General features: G+C 54.6%; 3 protein-coding genes across 6 annotated transcripts in view; 1 reads left to right on the forward strand and 2 right to left on the reverse strand.

Annotated features, from left to right (window-relative positions):
• On the reverse strand, window positions 1-6552 carry EME1 (essential meiotic structure-specific endonuclease 1). The gene is made up of 10 exons (XM_047081046.1): window positions 6466-6552; window positions 5989-6038; window positions 5030-5838; window positions 4813-4940; window positions 2475-2564; window positions 2266-2387; window positions 1951-2074; window positions 1595-1710; window positions 632-821; window positions 1-401 (listed from the first exon to the last, which is right to left on the reverse strand). Exons 3-10 carry the CDS (start codon window positions 5811-5813, stop codon window positions 225-227), a joined length of 1731 nt encoding a protein of 576 aa, XP_046937002.1. The 5' UTR covers window positions 5814-5838; window positions 5989-6038; window positions 6466-6552; the 3' UTR covers window positions 1-224.
• On the forward strand, window positions 2558-11795 carry MRPL27 (mitochondrial ribosomal protein L27). Of its 2 annotated transcripts, none has more exons than XM_047081048.1 (4): window positions 2558-2788; window positions 8999-9130; window positions 9544-9611; window positions 11396-11795. In XM_047081048.1, the coding sequence occupies exons 1-4, from the start codon at window positions 2698-2700 to the stop codon at window positions 11600-11602; spliced, it is 498 nt and encodes a 165-aa protein (XP_046937004.1). In that variant the 5' UTR covers window positions 2558-2697; the 3' UTR covers window positions 11603-11795. The 2 variants fall into 2 exon arrangements, with proteins under 2 accessions (XP_046937004.1, XP_046937005.1); XM_047081049.1 differs by lacking the exon at window positions 2558-2788 and adding an exon at window positions 6763-6902.
• XYLT2 (xylosyltransferase 2) overlaps window positions 10769-15165 on the reverse strand; it is a 20582-nt gene continuing 16185 nt past the window's right edge. Inside the window, exons 12-13 of one of the 3 annotated variants that reach the window (XR_006962323.1) lie at window positions 12741-12972; window positions 10769-11904 (exon numbers count right to left, since the gene is read on the reverse strand). The gene's annotated coding sequence lies outside the window, so the exon portion shown is untranslated. Of the gene's footprint in view, window positions 12973-15165 lie in introns of all 3 variants that reach the window. The other 2 variants (XR_006962322.1, XR_006962321.1) reach the window with 2 other exon arrangements.

A 15165-nucleotide genomic window follows, 5' to 3' on the forward strand; every position in this document is an offset into this window, starting at 1 on the left:
TTTTTGCTAGGAGAGGAAAATTAAAGGCTTGTGAAGGTAAACACAAGTATCTCAGCCATCTGTCCCAAGCTGACAGGGAGACTTCTGCAGATAAGGGCGCCCAGGGAACAGCCTGTGGTCCGACCCAGGCTTGTGCTTCAAGGAGGCGCGTCCAGTCTCTTCCTGTGGCCAAAGGCGGAGGAGATGCAAACCTCGTTTGTCATCCTCGTCCCCGAGGGCTGGCGTCAGTCTGCACTGTCTAAAGAGAGAGCTGGCTGCAGAGTGGTCATCTGAAGGTAGATCCGCCTGGAGAGCTCTGGTCCAACACGGCGGGAGGTGGAGGTCACACCTTCCCCACGGCGAACCTGTATGTCCGCAAGCAAATTCTGGCGCTCTTGCTCCGAAAAACACCGCCTGTAAGCCTGCAAGTGGCAAAAGACCTCTCAATACTGTACCATCCAGTCACCCTTGTGCATCCATAAGGGGGCAGTAAGCTAGGGTGTTGGGGAGGAGAACCTGTCCTCCCCGGGTCAGTGTTAACTGCTTTTTGCAGGCCCACACTGTGGACCACCGGTGTGCCCCAAGGAAGCCACCTGGGAGTCCACCGAGGCCATGGGGTGCCAGGTGGGGGGTGACCCCTGCAGCAGCATACCTGGACCAGACGCTGTGGGGAGGGATAGGTGTCCACAATGGCACTGGCCATGTCCAGGCTGACTCTGTTCAGCTGCTGAATCTGTCTCCTCCAGACCAGCGCAAGCCCCCTGCCAGCTCGGTCAACTTTTGCCCCTCCCGCCCAGTCACTCTCCAGGCAGAAAGAGAAACTGGTTTGATCTCGAAGCTTCCTGTGAATAGCAGTTGAAGAGTCATGAGTCAGTCACTCCACCTGTCCCCTCGGCTGGGAACTTAAAAACCCTCCCTCCTTCCACTGACCTCCCAAGAGGCAGGCACAGTGCTGTATCTGGCCTATTTGAGTGCTTTGTTCCCAAACACCGCTAGTTGCTGGTTCCCTTAAAAACAACACCTAGTCCTTTCCATTAAAAGAGAAAGCACCAGGAAAGTACCAGATTGTTTCACATGCTGAAATTGGGTTGTGTTGACCAGAGAGCAGTGTGCACAAGGACAGACAGACACAAGGGACTGGGTGTCAGGCAATCGGGGAACCCGGTCCAGTTCTAACTTGCTAGGAGCTTAGACAAGGCACTCTCTTAAGGCCTCAGTTCCCTCAGGTATAGAATGAGGAGGGACTTGGCGTGAATGGTCTCTGAGGTCTTTCACTAACTCTAAGTTCCGACCATGAACACTCCTAGAACTATGTAGGCTAAAAGTTTGTTTCATGAGGGCTTATTACACTGTGACCTGCCATGTAATGAAACCTGGCAACTTGGCTTACTGGTGACCCAGGGCAGCCTGCAGGCCACGAACTTACACATGAGCTAAAGCAGAACATTTTACAGGCGCTAGGCTTGAGGGCTCCTCATGAGAATCCCCAGCATGAGGTCTGCTCCTTCCACCGCCAGCTTGACCGACAATGAGCCGGCAGCAGACCCCAGGGGAAGAGGACATCCGCACAGAACCAGGCCCGGCGGTGGGGCGGAGACTTGCTGGGGGCACTCACTTGAAGGGCGCCTCGGCCACAGCCTTTGTAAATGCGCAGGCGAAGTCGGCCAGCTCTTTCCAGCTCTGCACGATTCGGGCCTGGGCTTCGGTGTATAGCTGCAGATCCACCAATGCCTAGACACCCAAAAGCGGGACGGGCTGGAAGGGCAGAGGGACTCGGCCTCGTCGAAGTTGCCCTCTCACACCCGCCGAAGCTGCACCCCAGCGCCTTGGCTCCCTGTTTTAGCCCCTTCTCTCCTACTCGGTGCCAAGGCAGAGAGTCGTGTCCAGCAGGCACTTTGTTCTTTATCCACAGCAAACTGGGTTAGGGGAGAGTGAGAGCCCAGCCCGACTCAGGCAACACCGAGTTCTTACCTCTTCCACATCTACCCTGGACACCATTTGCCCTGCGCTGGCCTCTGGTTGTGTCCGCTTCTTCTCCTTGGCCTGTTCTCTGTTTGCCACTCCCCGTTTCCTTCTTCTTGGAAGATGGGGAGCGCTGGAATCGGCGGGGGGGGGAGGTCAAAGAGCAGCAGCTCCAGGCTGAGCTCAGGCAGGAAAGGGGTGAAAAGACCAGACCAGAGGGTCCCACAGGGCTTGCCAGGGAGGACCCAGATCTGCGATGAGTAAGTGCACCCCGACGGCCCAAGAGCTGCCCCTTTTCAGGCTGTCTCGAGGACAAATTCAAACCTGAAGCATTTCTCCTGGTCCACAATCACCAGGGACAGAGCCTTCCCAGCTGTCCTCGCTGCGGTGTCAGTTACGAAGCTCCGGAGTGTTTCCTTCCCTTTCTCAGAGTCACCCAGGCTTCCCTGCGCGAAGGCAGACGCTGCGTTAACGTTTGTTCCCTAGAGTCGGCCCTCTGCCCCGTGCCTCGCAGGACACTCGTCTCTGCCCACCTGCTTGAACTTGTAGACCATGGACACAAACGCCTCTGCCAGGAGCAGCACCAGGACCATCGGTTCCTCCACCCAGCCTTCCTCTCCATCCTGCCAAAGGACCCGGGACCCAGCAGAGAGGGGCAGTTCAGCAGGGGTTCAGCACCCGTGAGAGAGACCCAGGCCTTCTGGGTGATGAACTTATTCCCATCAGCCGAGCCCACTTGTGCAGTATTCTTCTGGAATGAAGCCGTGGTGGCCAGAAACGGTAACCCGTGATCCTGTCCCTCCCAGTCCTCCCCTGCTCGACCTTGGCATACTGGATCTCAGAAGCGGTGAGTAAAAGGTGTGGAAATGCTGAGAACTGCCCATGTTTCTGGGCGCTTTGGATAGGGGGGTGGAGGGGAAGGAAACTCTTCCAGAGGGGTTGGTACAAATAAGTAACTTGGCCCTTGAGGGTAGATGCTGACTGGGAGCTGAATGGCCCTTACACACACACAGGTTTTATGTGACAGAGATAAGAGCCACAGGGGAACTTCCGCCTGGGAGAGCACCTTCTCTTCACCAGGGCCAACAATCCAGTGTCGCACAGTGACCGGGAGCAGGGCCAGTGCAGTTTTCTGACTGGGTCCCTGGAAGCAAAAGCCAAGGCCTAGAACAGAGCAAAGTGCAGTGGGAGGAGCTGTGGGTTCTAGTTCCCGCTCAGCTGTGCTCCTCTGACTTGCCTCCCCCCCGCCTGTGATGTGGGGGTAAGAACTCCCTCTGTGCGGGGTGACTGGGGTGACCGCGACTGACGCAAGAGGGAGAATGCGGAAGTGCCTTGAAAGGTTAAGCTGCGACATGGATATAAAGATTTGCTAACAACCCAAATTAAAAAGTGTGCAATTAGGGGCGCCTGGGTGGCTCAGTCGGTTAAGCGTCTGAACCTTGATTTCAGCTCAAGTCACAATCTCACGGTTCGTGAGTTCGAGCCCCGGGTCAGCCTCTGCACGGACAGTGCGGAGCCTGCTTGGGATTCTCTCTCTTTCTCTCTGCCCCTCCTGTGTGTGCTCTCTCTCTCTCAAAAGAAATAAAATCAATTCAGAAAAAAAAAGTATGCAATTGCCCTAAATTATTGAGCAAATGAGAGCCAAATGCGAGGAAAAATATTTTTAAGCAGGTTCCACACCCTAAGTGGGGCTTGAACTCATGACCCCAAGATCAAGAGTCAAGTGCTCTACTGACTGAGCCAGCCAGGTGCCCCAAGAGGAAAAAATCTTAACGTTTTCATCTAGAAACTCTTAAATGAGGGGTGGAGTATTGTGGATTCACAGACCAGACGAGTGGAAGGCACAGCAGCTGTACTAACCTGGGAGCCCGGGCCAAGGAAGGAACATTTGCTGTGTGCCTGCTACGGGCCGGTGCTTGGTTATCTTAGTCCCCACGACACGGGGCACCCAAAAGGATGTAACGGTGTCCTCATTTTACACATGAGGCACAAGGAGATGAAATAATTTGCCTAGGCTCATAGCCATAAAGGCCTGGGGCTGAGATTCAAGCACAAGCCCACCCATTCCCAAAGCCCAGCTAGAGAGAAGTAGAAATCCTGTGAGAATTACCTTCTCTCTGCCCCCCACGGATCCCCTCTCCCTCCTTCCCCACTCTGCTCCCTGCAGGAGGCCACATCACCAGGCTATCTGGTGCAAAGGCTGGCGGGAAACCCAGGAGGAGATTGGAGGGAGGGAGGGAGGGAGGAATGAAGTCAAGATATTTCCCTGGCTCCCTCGAGATGGGGTCACTTAGGGTTTGCTACCTTCCTCTACTGGAGGTCAAGCCTCTCTCAAGGTGGGTGCTGTCTACATTTCTCTCTCCTGGATTCTGATAACCACTTCTCCCCTTCATCCATTCAGGCCGAGGTATGGTAAGAAACATGTCAGTGGTTCTCAACCAGGGGTGAGTTTTTCCCACAAGGGATGTTTGGCACCATCTAGAGACGTTTTTGATGGTCATGCCCGGGAGTGTGCTAACTGGCATCTGGTGGATAGAGGCCAGGGATGCCGTTCAACGTTCTACAGTGCACAGGACAGCCCCCACAACAGAGAATTATCGGACCTGAAATGCCGACCGTACCTGAGGTGGAGAAATCCTGAGTTAACGGTGTTATTATTACCTTGAGGTACTGTGTCGTCCCTTGTCGTTTCCTTGTAGCCTGCCCACGCTTTAAAAAACAGATCCTTTATTAAATCTTCCTCAAATTACCCTAAGTTGAGTGTGCCTTCTGTTTTCCTGCTGGGACCCTGCCTAATATTCTTAACAATAAAAGCACACGTATCGGTTGGCTTGAAGAGGGGAGGAGAGACGTCAGCCAGAAAGTTGCTACCTCAGCTAGCCCGGCCCTTCTCCTCCAGGTGATGCTGCAAGGCACGGCCTGTGCCTCAATCACACAGCGGCACTCCATGGACTGCAGCGCCCCGAGGAGCTGGCCTCCGCCTTCCATCTGTAAGAGCACTGCAACAGACGACAGGAAAGGCGCTATCAGTGGGTGGCCCAGGAGCAGGAAGGGCCCAGCACAGGATGAAGACAGTTGTCAGGAGCACCTGGATCCAGCCCCACAATGATGTGCCTTAAGCATTCCTCGGGCCTCTGAGCTTTCAGCCTGTTCACCGGGGCCGCCTTCTTCTGCCTTTCCTGTTGTCTCAGGGTGCTCTCCTTCTGGCTTGCTCGTCCCCGCGGCTGGCATCCCCGTGAGCCTCTCCTCTGGACCTTCTGACCATGCTTGGTTCTCTTCTGAAGTGGGGGGGCTTCAGCATTTGTTTTGGTCGCTGTCAAGCTGTCGCTCTGCACAGGGCAGGTGGCTTGGAAGGCTGGAAGCTGATGGCACAGACGGTCTCCCACAGGGTCCCTGTTACTTGATGAACGTCTCTCTGAGGTGTCACGGAAGGAGGCATCAGGGACCTTTGGAAAGGACTGTTTTTTCCAGCCGCACGATGCTCCTTCAGTACTCCGATGACCCCACACAGTTTGAATCGGGGAGCTAGCGTCCTCAGGGCTCAGCTGCTTGCGGGTCAGAAACTTACATGTAAGCCTCTGCGCCAGGGGGATTAATTCTTCCTCATCCTCACTTCCACTGCTTAGCACCCTGACTGGCTCCGTTTGTGGGACAGGTTCCGCTATGTCTGGGACAGGTGGTGTACCTTTCAACTTTGGTGATGGAGGACGGGAGGCCTCAGAATCCGAGGTGTCAACTACAACAATCTTCTCCCTCTGAGGCTGCCTCCTCTTCGTTGAAGACGCTTCCTGCTTCAGAAAGGCAAACGTTGGCAACTCTTCAGAGTCACTCTCACTGGACTCCAGCGACAGTGATGACTTCGTTACAGCCATCGATAGGCGCTATCAAATTAACTCCCTAAAAGGAAAAAGAGAGATGAGACACAGACTAGCACTGAATTCAGTCCATTAGACACGTTCTGTGGCCCAACTTTACGGAAATACGTACGGTATCTAGAGAAACAGAAAAGACAGGATGCGGTCCCAACACATTCAACCTGGAGCTCACCTGTCTGTAGCCTAACGGGACGCCTCAAATCCCTTCTAGGTCAAGGCGACCTATAAACAAAGTGGAGATCACCATGAGAAAATTTCAACGCCAAGACTCAACACCACCCCTGGTTGATCTCTGCATTTGACATGCAGGTTATCAAGGCATCCTTTCTTTAAAGACTGAGGTGTAACACTGCGTAGATAGGCCACACTTTGTTTATCCATTCAGCACTGACGGATATTTGGTTCGTTTCTGGGGTTTGCCCATTATGAACAATGCTGCCGCGAACATCCATCTCCACGTTTTCGTGGGGGCGTGTTTTCAACCCTCTTGCTCATACACCTAGGAGTGCAACTGTTGGGTCGGGTACAAGAATCCGTATCTTTGAATAAACACTCACTAACACTGTAGGTGTGACCCCCGGATGAGCCACCTAACCTTCCCCAGCCTCGCTTTCCAATGTAGCAAAATAGGGATGATAACAATACCTACGTGGTAACATTGTTGAGGAGTAAAATCGTGCGTCTACAGCGTTCGGTACAGCACGAGGCACACACGCTAAGCACTCAGTAAACACGCTGAATGCCTCCAGAGGAACCTCCTCCCGGTCCCCTCCCTGGGTCTCGCATTCGTCCGGCAAAACGAGGCTGCCTGCCAGACGCGCCCGGCTCGTCCACACCGCGCGGCACAGCCCCCGATGCCCTGGTCACCCAGGCCCTGCAGAGGGGTGCTCAGGAGGCAGGCCCCCGCTCGCCGCCCGCCGCGCCAGCACAGCGACGCTCCCCCGCCACTCCCCGCGCCACTTTTTCAACGGCCGCGAAGACCCCGGAAGTAGATCGCCCGGTAGCGGAAGCAGGTCTCTGAGACCGGAAGCGAATGTACGGCGAATATGGCGTCGGCGGCGCTGGCGCTGAGGACGCGGGCGGCCGGTAACGGGACGCCGCGGCTGTTGCGGGGCGAGGGGTGCCGGCGGAGCGGGGGCCCTGCAGGGAGCCTGGGGGTGGAGGCCGTTCTCTGCGGAGGACACTGGGCGCGGAGTCGGGCGTGTGGGAGGGCCCACGAGCTTCGAGGGGCGGCTGTCACCGGTCACGTGACACGTCTCGGGCGGCCGGCAGTGGGTGGTGGATGGGTTGGGGGAGCACGTGTTCTTCCTTTGCCGGGCGCGCCAGTACAGCTTCCCTGGCGCTTGGTGACTTGGGCACCTCGCTTCCACTCCCTGGTGTATTTGGATCCCTTCATCTATAAATACTGTACATTGGTGCCCCCCCCCTCCCAAATAACCCGCTCGGTCTCTGTGCTAGACTGTGGGTCGGTGTTGGGGATCTCAGCAGAGAAGATGAAGACAGTCTCTGTCCCCCGGACCGGTTCTTTCTAGTGGAGAAGCCAATACATAATAAGCACGTACACAAAATGGTTTTAAATTGTGACACGTGCTGTTAAGGAAAGCAAAAATACGTGTGTGGGGGTGTCTTTTCTGGGCGCGGGGGGTTGGTGATTAGGGAAGGCCTTTCAGGAGGTGACATCTAAGTTAAGACCCAAAGCACGATAGGAGGCCTAGCCCTGTCAGAGAATGAGGGGCCGGAGAGTGACTCACGCCAGTGTTACATTTTGAGAAGCAAACAGCTGCTCTTACGTGAATTTAAAGAGGGTTTTAAGAGTGGAAACGAGGAAACCAGATGGGAAGCTGAAATGGGAGCCTTGATGAGAGAGGATTTCCCCAAGATGCTAGTGTCAGTGAACTTGGAGGGAAATGGTGGGTGGTTTTTAAGATCTGTTTGGGAGATACAGCCCAGAGTTTGCTGGTGAGCTGGATATGTGAGATGAGCCAAGGGAAGCGATCTGCAAGGTCTTGATTTCTTCCTGAGCAACTGCATAGGTAGTCGCATCATTTACTTTGAGGTGAAGGATGGGGAGTAGGCTGAAAGGCAAAGATTTATGAAAGAGAAAATGTAGGTAAAACAAAAGCCCCATTCTTCAGCTTAATAAGAGGATGAATAAACGAATAGGTTTAAAGGTAAATAGATCCCGGTGCTGGGTATTTGACATGTCTTTCTGAGCATTTATATCTGGTCCTTTGCCCCAGCTACTCTCTGTGCTCATTAAAGCTTCAGAAACCTGGTTTCAGGAACACTGAACTTGTAGGCTCCGGGGACTCACAAGACTTCTCTAAAGACTCTGGCATAGCCCTGGCTGTGTCCGGACACCTGAGAGCAAGGACTGCCAGCCCTGTGCTTGTCATATAGCAAGGGGCTTCTAGCTTGGTTAGTGTGAATTTTAGTTCACTTCCTTTTTCAGAAGTAAATGCCGTTGAGCATTTCGGAATGCGTATGGGGAGGTCAGGTTGTCAAGGGCAGGGTATCAGTCTTGGCTAGGACCTGTGCTGGCTAGGCTTGCCCAAGAGAATCTAGCCTTCTGAAATGGCTGGGAGCCTGTGGGAGCCACCCTCAGAGAAGCTGCCCTTTTTTGTTTACACATATCTGGTGTGCAGTGGATGGGTGGATGGCTGAGAAAGTGGTGGGTGAGGCCAAAGCAGGACCCTCTGCCTGGGTGTCCTGTTGCCGGGCCCTGTGGTCTGGCCCCTCCCCAGTGCCTGGAGCTTTGACGACATGTGGTGAGTGAGGCTGAAGCCAGCAGCTCTGTGGTGTCCTCTTGATGGCTTACGTTTCTGTGGTGTTTGTCTCTCCTCAGCAGGACTGAATGTGTCAGGACCCAGGGCACATGGTGTTTATTTATCTTCCGTGAATGTTTCACTACCCACCACCTCCCCTGGCCACACACACTCTTCGCATGAGTGCATACACCCTGGACAATACAAGGAACGACTTGTCCCCTGCAGTGGGAGAAGGCCAAGGGCTTGCAGACACTCCCTGAAAACCAACACAGTCAAGTGGCATTTCTGCTCACATATCTTCCTCCCCTCCCCTGCCACTGCCCCCCTGTCACCTCTCACTTAGCAGATGGCCCATTGAGGCAGAGGAGGAGTGATTGGGAGCCTCTCTGACCAACTTTTCTGTTCTGTCTGCAGTTACAACCCTGCTGGGCCCCCCTCAGACTGCGTCTCTTGCTGTCAGATACGCATCCAAGAAGACAGGCGGCAGCTCCAAAAATCTGGGTGGAAAGTCACCAGGCAAACGCTTTGGCCTCAAGAAAATGGAGGGTGAGGGTGTGCCTTGGCTTCCACTTCCCACCTGCCCCCTCCCGTGCTGTCCCCAGCATTCCTTTGCAGAACAGGAAAACCACGCACACTCCTGGTCCTCTGCTCTGCACTTAGCTCGCCAGAGCACTTGGTTCCAGATTCCAGATGCAGAGAAGACCTGGGGCAGGGAGGGGGTCCTGAGGAAGAGCAGATAGCTGTGAACCTGGGCCACGTGACTGGAGAGAGAAAACTGGCCGAGGGAGACCCGGGGCTGCTGCTGCATGAAGAAATTGACTTTGTCCAGGGTCAGGCTTAGAGGTCGGCGTGCAGCACTTGGTCCAGGAAAGCGAGGGCCGCTGTGTTTTCCCAGCAGTTAGCTGTGCTGCCCCAGCACTGGGGCCCAGAGTCAGTGTGCTTGTGGACTTCTCTTTTAGATCACTACGTTCATGCCGGCAACATCCTTGCGACTCAGCGCCACTTCCGTTGGCACCCGGGCGCCCATGTGAGTTGCTCCGTGGCCCTTTCCCCTTTTTTCTTTCCCAGGACCACCTCTCTGTGCTCCTAAGCATGATAGTAAATAACAAAACAGTTGCGTTCATTGGGTACTTACCAAATGCCAATCATCATTTTGCTTCCTGGGCCTGCATTATCTCGTTTCACCCTTAGCCCATCCCTGTGATGCGGTAGATGGCACCTCCATTGTCCAGGTAAGATGCCAGAGACTTAGAGAGTGGAGGGGTCCACGTGACAGAGCTGGGGTTCATGCCAGGGATGCCTGACTCCCGGTCACTGTGCCTTGCCTTGTGTAGCAGCAGCCTGGTTCTCTCGGGTCTCCTTTCTAACCCCCACCTGTTAGAGGAGGAGACGCTTAGTGATTTGAGATATTTTTTGAATCTGGGGGAGCTAATTCCAGTGTATTCCTTTTTCTTTCTTTCTAATCGCTGTTTTGCACGAAGTTAATAGATGGCTGAAAAAGATAGTTTGGATTTAATAAGTACAGTGGACGTGCAAGAAATCAGGTCTACAGCAGGCAGGGATTTCAGCTTCAGCAAGCTTGGATTACTTTCTGACGTAGGAAAGATCTTTGTCAACGCAGATCGGTACGAGACTCTTCACGTTATCTTAAGTGTTGGTTTGGTTTCCTTTGGAATCCGTTTCCCCTACCGCCCCTTTTTTGGCAATTTTAGGAGGCACCAAAAGACTGATAGTAGCCAATACTTACGTCAGAAATGCTAATTTGTATGTGAATTGATTGTACTTGCAGGAGCTTTGTCTTTTAGAACTTGAGACATTGGCTGTGTGGCTGTGTTAACTCTTGGGACTTGCCAAAGTAATAACAGCGACAATAACAAAAGCTAACGTGTTGTGAGCTAGGCAGTATTCTGAGCTCTTAATGATGAACTCATTTAATTCCTCGAGTTGACCCCATAAAGCAGTTGATATTACCCCCGTTTTGCAGATGAGAAAACCCAGACACAGTGAAGTAACACAGCTCGTCCGGGTCACACGATAGGATAGTAGGTAGTCGTGCTGGGATTTGAACCAGGCACTCTCGCTCCAGGGCTCATTCCTTTAGTCAGAGAAATACTGAGTACCGTGTTGCCAATCTCAAGCTCTAAAAGAAAAATGCCGAAATACATACAGTTTACAAACCGTGTATGCAGCTCGTAGTTTAATTTATTCTCTGCTCATAGTCTTCGCCCAAAGAACAGCTAGAAATAAACAGCTGCCCCGGCAGGTGAGAGTTAACCGAGTTGATGCACATATCAGCGGATACCATTGGTACTGCTGTTTTGTTAGTGTACGTGTTGCCATAGATACAGCCTTGCTCTGTCCTTCCCGTGAAGCCTGAACTTTAGAGATCACTGTTTGGATGAAAATATGGCAAACGTATGTTTACTCTGACAACTCCAGCGCTTTTTCATTTTAAGCGAGGCAGGCTCCCAGGGGCAGTGATGAGGGGCAGTTTCCCCAGGCCTGGGGTTTGGGGATTTGTCTGGTGTGGCTTCTGGCCAGCTGCACAGACACGGGTCCAGATCCCAGCCTTCGGGGACGGAGCAACCCCGTGGATTGGCTGTCGGAGTTTTTGTTTTCCCCCTTCTGTCCCAGGGTCGGTAAAGAAGTAGAAGTCAAGGAAGTGCCAAGCAGTAGGAAAGGGAACCCAGGGTAGAGCTTTCTGATCTCCCGTTTGGGCCCAGGGCCTGAATCCTTACGAGAAGTTTGTTCTGAAGCCCTGGGATGGACCACCTGGCCATCGGTCCAGCTGACTGGGTCTTTGTGTTGCAGGTGGGGCTGGGGAAGAAGAAGTACCTCTATGCCCTGGAGGAGGGGATAGTCCGCTACACTAAGGAGGTCTATGTGCCCAGTCCCAGCAACGCGGAGGCTGTGGACCTGGTCACCAGGCTGCCCAAGGGTGCCGTGCTCTATAAGACTTTTGTCCATGTGGTTCCTACCAAGCCTGAGGGCACCTTCAAACTGGTGGCTATGCTTTGAACTCCTGGTCGAGGCCGCCGGACAGAGACTGGAGCCCAGGTGACAGGAGAGGATGGCAGCAGCAGAAGTCAAGGGTTGGCACGACAAGGTCTGCTGAGGACGTCTGTTTGGTGGTGATTGCAGAAGACTCTGAAGTGACTGGCTCTTGGGAGACCTGACCTGGGGCCAGAAATAAAGTGTGCTGGAGTCATGAGTCTGTGCTGTGTGGGGATAAACCTGCATGGCGCTGCTTGCTGGTTTTTTGGCCCTTACCCACGTTCTGTAGTGTGCACCACGGAGCACCCTCAAAGCAGAGAAGCGGCCTGCCAGAGTGAGGAAAAGAGAAGAGGGGAGTGTGTTTGAGAAGGGATTGCTTTAGAGCCATCTCCCCGAGGGGAAGGAGGAGGAGAGCTTGTGCTTGAGGGTGTCACTGCTCCTTCTCCCCCAGGAACCCATCCCAGGCCAGGTCCTGGGGGGAGTGGGGGTGTGGGGGAGGGGCCGTAAAGGAAGCAACATGGTCATGTCCTCTCCTGGAGCCATATTTGGAGGGAGCTGGGGCTGCAGCCCCAGGAGTGGCCCTGTCTGACTCTGTGGGTCCAGCGTAGAAAGTCCCCATCTACCCTGGAATACCCAGGTCCTTTCAGTGATGAGGCAGAATGGGTGACAAATGGGCTGCTTTCCATCTCCTGGGGAAAGACACGCCCACCTCACATCCTTTTCTGGTTCTTGATCTATCACAAACCATAAACAGCAAAGGATCTGGCTTTAGGAACTCAATCTGGGCCTGGACGGGGCTGGGGCCTTCACTGTCAGTCCAGCCCAAGACCTTAGACGCTTGGCTTCGAGTGGCAAGGCCAGGAAGAAAGTCTCAGCTGGGGCAGAGGGCTGTCTTGGCTGTTGGGGGTGGGCAGTTTGGGCTGCAGCCCCAGCAGGGCCTGTAGGGTCCAGTGGCTTCTTTCCAAGGACTCAGCCCTGCAGGCAGGAGCTTCAGGGACCGGGGCACAGAAGCCTCCCAACCTAAGAAGGTCTGCCTTGAACTTGTCACCTTATTTTCTCAGGACACGACCCCAGATTCTCCACCTCCTGCAGATCCTTGGCAGAGGTGGCCCAGGGTTTGTTGAGGTTCACTTTGGCTTCCTTCTTGTGGGGGCTCACGTACCAAGGCCCAGCTGGGGGAGATGGCTGGAGGTGTCCCTGTAGGCTCAGCACCGTCCCTGCCAGTCCTCTGGAAAAGCAGAAAGGAGCAGGATGGAAGAGGGTGTTCCTCCTACACAGTGGTGTTTCCCTGAGCAGAGCAGGTGTCGCTTCATGGGGTGGATGAGCAGAGCCGCAGTTCGGTCATGGTGCAGGCAGTGACCTGAGGGCCTCACCTCCTCATAGCTTGGTGACAGCTGAGGGATAGGAAAGGCTTTAGCCATTTCCTGACACACCAGCCTCTCCACCCACCCGTACACACGTCCTTTCTTTTGGCTTCAGCTTTCTGTGTCTCCTCTCCCCTAGTGATGTTCCTTCCTGGAGACAAGCTGAGTCGTGGAGCTGTTGGCTGCACAGAATCCCTTCCGCAGGAGCCTGTTCTGAATCCCGGGGCAGACCCCATCCTTCCCTCCCCCCGAAGAGGTGAAGTGGGGCCTCCTCTCAAAGCCTGGGGCTCTCCACCAGTGACCCCTTCCTCATCCTGGGCTCTAACTGGGCATTATGTATCAGTAATATGAACAAAAGCTCAGTTGTCCAAGGCGCCCAAGGTTAGGAATGCCGAACATTCGCCTCTCTGCAGGCCCAGATCCCGAAGTGCCGTGCAATCAGCTGGTGAACCTGCTGCTGCTGGGTCTTCTTTCGAATACTCTCCTAGCTGGGCAGGTAAGCCAGCTGCCACAGGGGCAGCTGGTAGCTGCTGGGAAGCCACACACAGAATAGCCCTGTGACCAAGAAAAGCTGAAGGGGGGCAGGCAGGCACACATGACCCTTTAGCTTCCATCCAGACCTTCTTCCCCAGGGTGAGTCTGAGATTGGGGTACCACTCGGCCTCCACTCCCAGAAGTCTCTAGGCATCATCCCATCCCCAGCCACCCTAAGCCCCTGGCCTGACTTCAGCCTCCCCTCCCTTCCCCTCCCTCGCCCCCCCCCCCCCAACATCTCTCTGCTGACTCCCGGGTGACAGCCCCAAGGATCCTCCCTCACGTGTGTCCCCTGGGGATCTCAGCAGCTTCCCACTGCCTGGACTTCGCTAGGGTGTCCCGTGGTATGGAAGCAGGGAGGGTGGCAGTCCTGGGGAGCATGAAGGATGACTGAGTAAACTCAGGATTTGGGGTCAGCAAGCAAGAGAGCAGAGCCCAACCCCTTCTGTCCCTATGGCTCTCTCCCCTCTAGTTGTCTCCAGGCCAAGGCACAGAGCTCAATCCTCTGCATCTCAGAGATGCACCCGGTGTAGAGATCCCAGTCCTCTCTGACCACTAGCTCATTCTCACATGGTCTGGCAGCTGGCTCTGATGACCTTTGAGAGTCAGAGAAAGCCTCCTCCTCCTGCCCTGGGGAGGTTGCAGGTCAGATGATTCCTTTTGCTCTCTGTACCTAGGCTCCCATACGGTATCCTGTCCCTGGGGAGCGGCCTGACTGTAGTCACCACCTCTCTCCAGTGAAGGCAGCACTCTAGGCTTTCCCCTGGGAACTAGGGAGAGGGTGGGCCTCCAGTTGCTTGTAGAGCTGGGATGAGACCACTGTCCTCACCAGCAGCTCCCAGCACTGGGTTCCAGTTAACAATAACCAGGCAGGACGCTGACAACGTTATTTATTAACCTTTTCCATGCTGATGCTCTGGCCCCAAGGGAACCCAGGCTGGGAGTGCAGAGTCCATAACGCTACCTCTCCCCCTGCCCCCAGGGGCACAGGTCAAGGGTCCAGCCTGGACCTGGCACGCACAGGCCCACCTCACCTCCCCACATTGGAATCCCGCTCCAGAAGTTTAGTAGGGTTGAGCTGGCCAGTCTGACATCAGCTTGACAGGCAGGGGAGACTGGGGTGCCGGCAGCTCCCTTTTTGCTGCTGCATCAACCCCCTGCGGGCAGAGATTTATTTAGGAGAGCGATGTAGCTTTATCCTGTCTCTTTCTTCAGTTCAGGGAAGTGATGTGTGTAAGGAGTTTAGAGAGGGACAAACTTGAGGAGAAGGAACTTGTGGCACCCTTAGAAGCTGTGAGTCTGAAGGGAAAGGGGAGGACTCCAGAGCCTGAACTCTGACCCCAGTGCCCAGCCCCTTCTCCACTATGACAGACTGTGGCATCTCAGAACTCGGCAGGGAAGGGACTAGCCATACGCAGCATTCTTCCCAAGTGGCTTGCCCTAGGTGACCCTATAGATGAAGAGGCTGGGCTTCTGGCCTACAGTGAGGGGTCAAGGGTACGTCTGATCCAACCCTGGGACTCACCAGTGGCCACAACTAGGACGAGGAAGGAGGCTATTGCCCATGGTGGTCTCTGCATGCAGAACAGCAGTGGCAGAGGGGTGCCAAGACAGGGCGTCGGCCTTGAGCCACCTTGAAGACAGTCGGCAGGGCCACAGGACTGCTCTGTCACCAGGCCACCCCCAGCC

The sequence above is a fragment of the Lynx rufus genome, unplaced genomic scaffold, assembly GCF_022079265.1.
Source record: "Lynx rufus isolate CCGP_SWC_20201006 ecotype Redwood Valley unplaced genomic scaffold, mLynRuf1.p SCAF_18, whole genome shotgun sequence".
NCBI lineage: Eukaryota > Metazoa > Chordata > Mammalia > Carnivora > Felidae > Lynx > Lynx rufus.

What these genes read in the sequence shown, in the direction of transcription:
- MRPL27 (XM_047081048.1), top strand. Translation starts at nt 2,698, where the DNA reads ATGAAGCCGTGGTGGCCAGAAACGGTAACCCGTGATCCTGTCCCTCCC. An exon ending in TGGCCTCAAGAAAATGGAGG is followed by an intron (nt 9,131 to 9,543) that starts GTGAGGGTGTGC and finishes CTTCTCTTTTAG; the next exon opens with ATCACTACGTTCATGCCGGC. An exon ending in GTTGGCACCCGGGCGCCCAT is followed by an intron (nt 9,612 to 11,395) that starts GTGAGTTGCTCC and finishes TTTGTGTTGCAG; the next exon opens with GTGGGGCTGGGGAAGAAGAA.
- EME1 (XM_047081046.1), bottom strand. Translation starts at nt 5,813, where the DNA reads ATGGCTGTAACGAAGTCATCACTGTCGCTGGAGTCCAGTGAGAGTGAC. An exon ending in CATTGTGGGGCTGGATCCAG is followed by an intron (nt 4,941 to 5,029) that starts GTGCTCCTGACA and finishes CGTCTGTTGCAG; the next exon opens with TGCTCTTACAGATGGAAGGC. An exon ending in GAAGGGCCGGGCTAGCTGAG is followed by an intron (nt 2,565 to 4,812) that starts GTAGCAACTTTC and finishes GTCCTTTGGCAG; the next exon opens with GATGGAGAGGAAGGCTGGGT.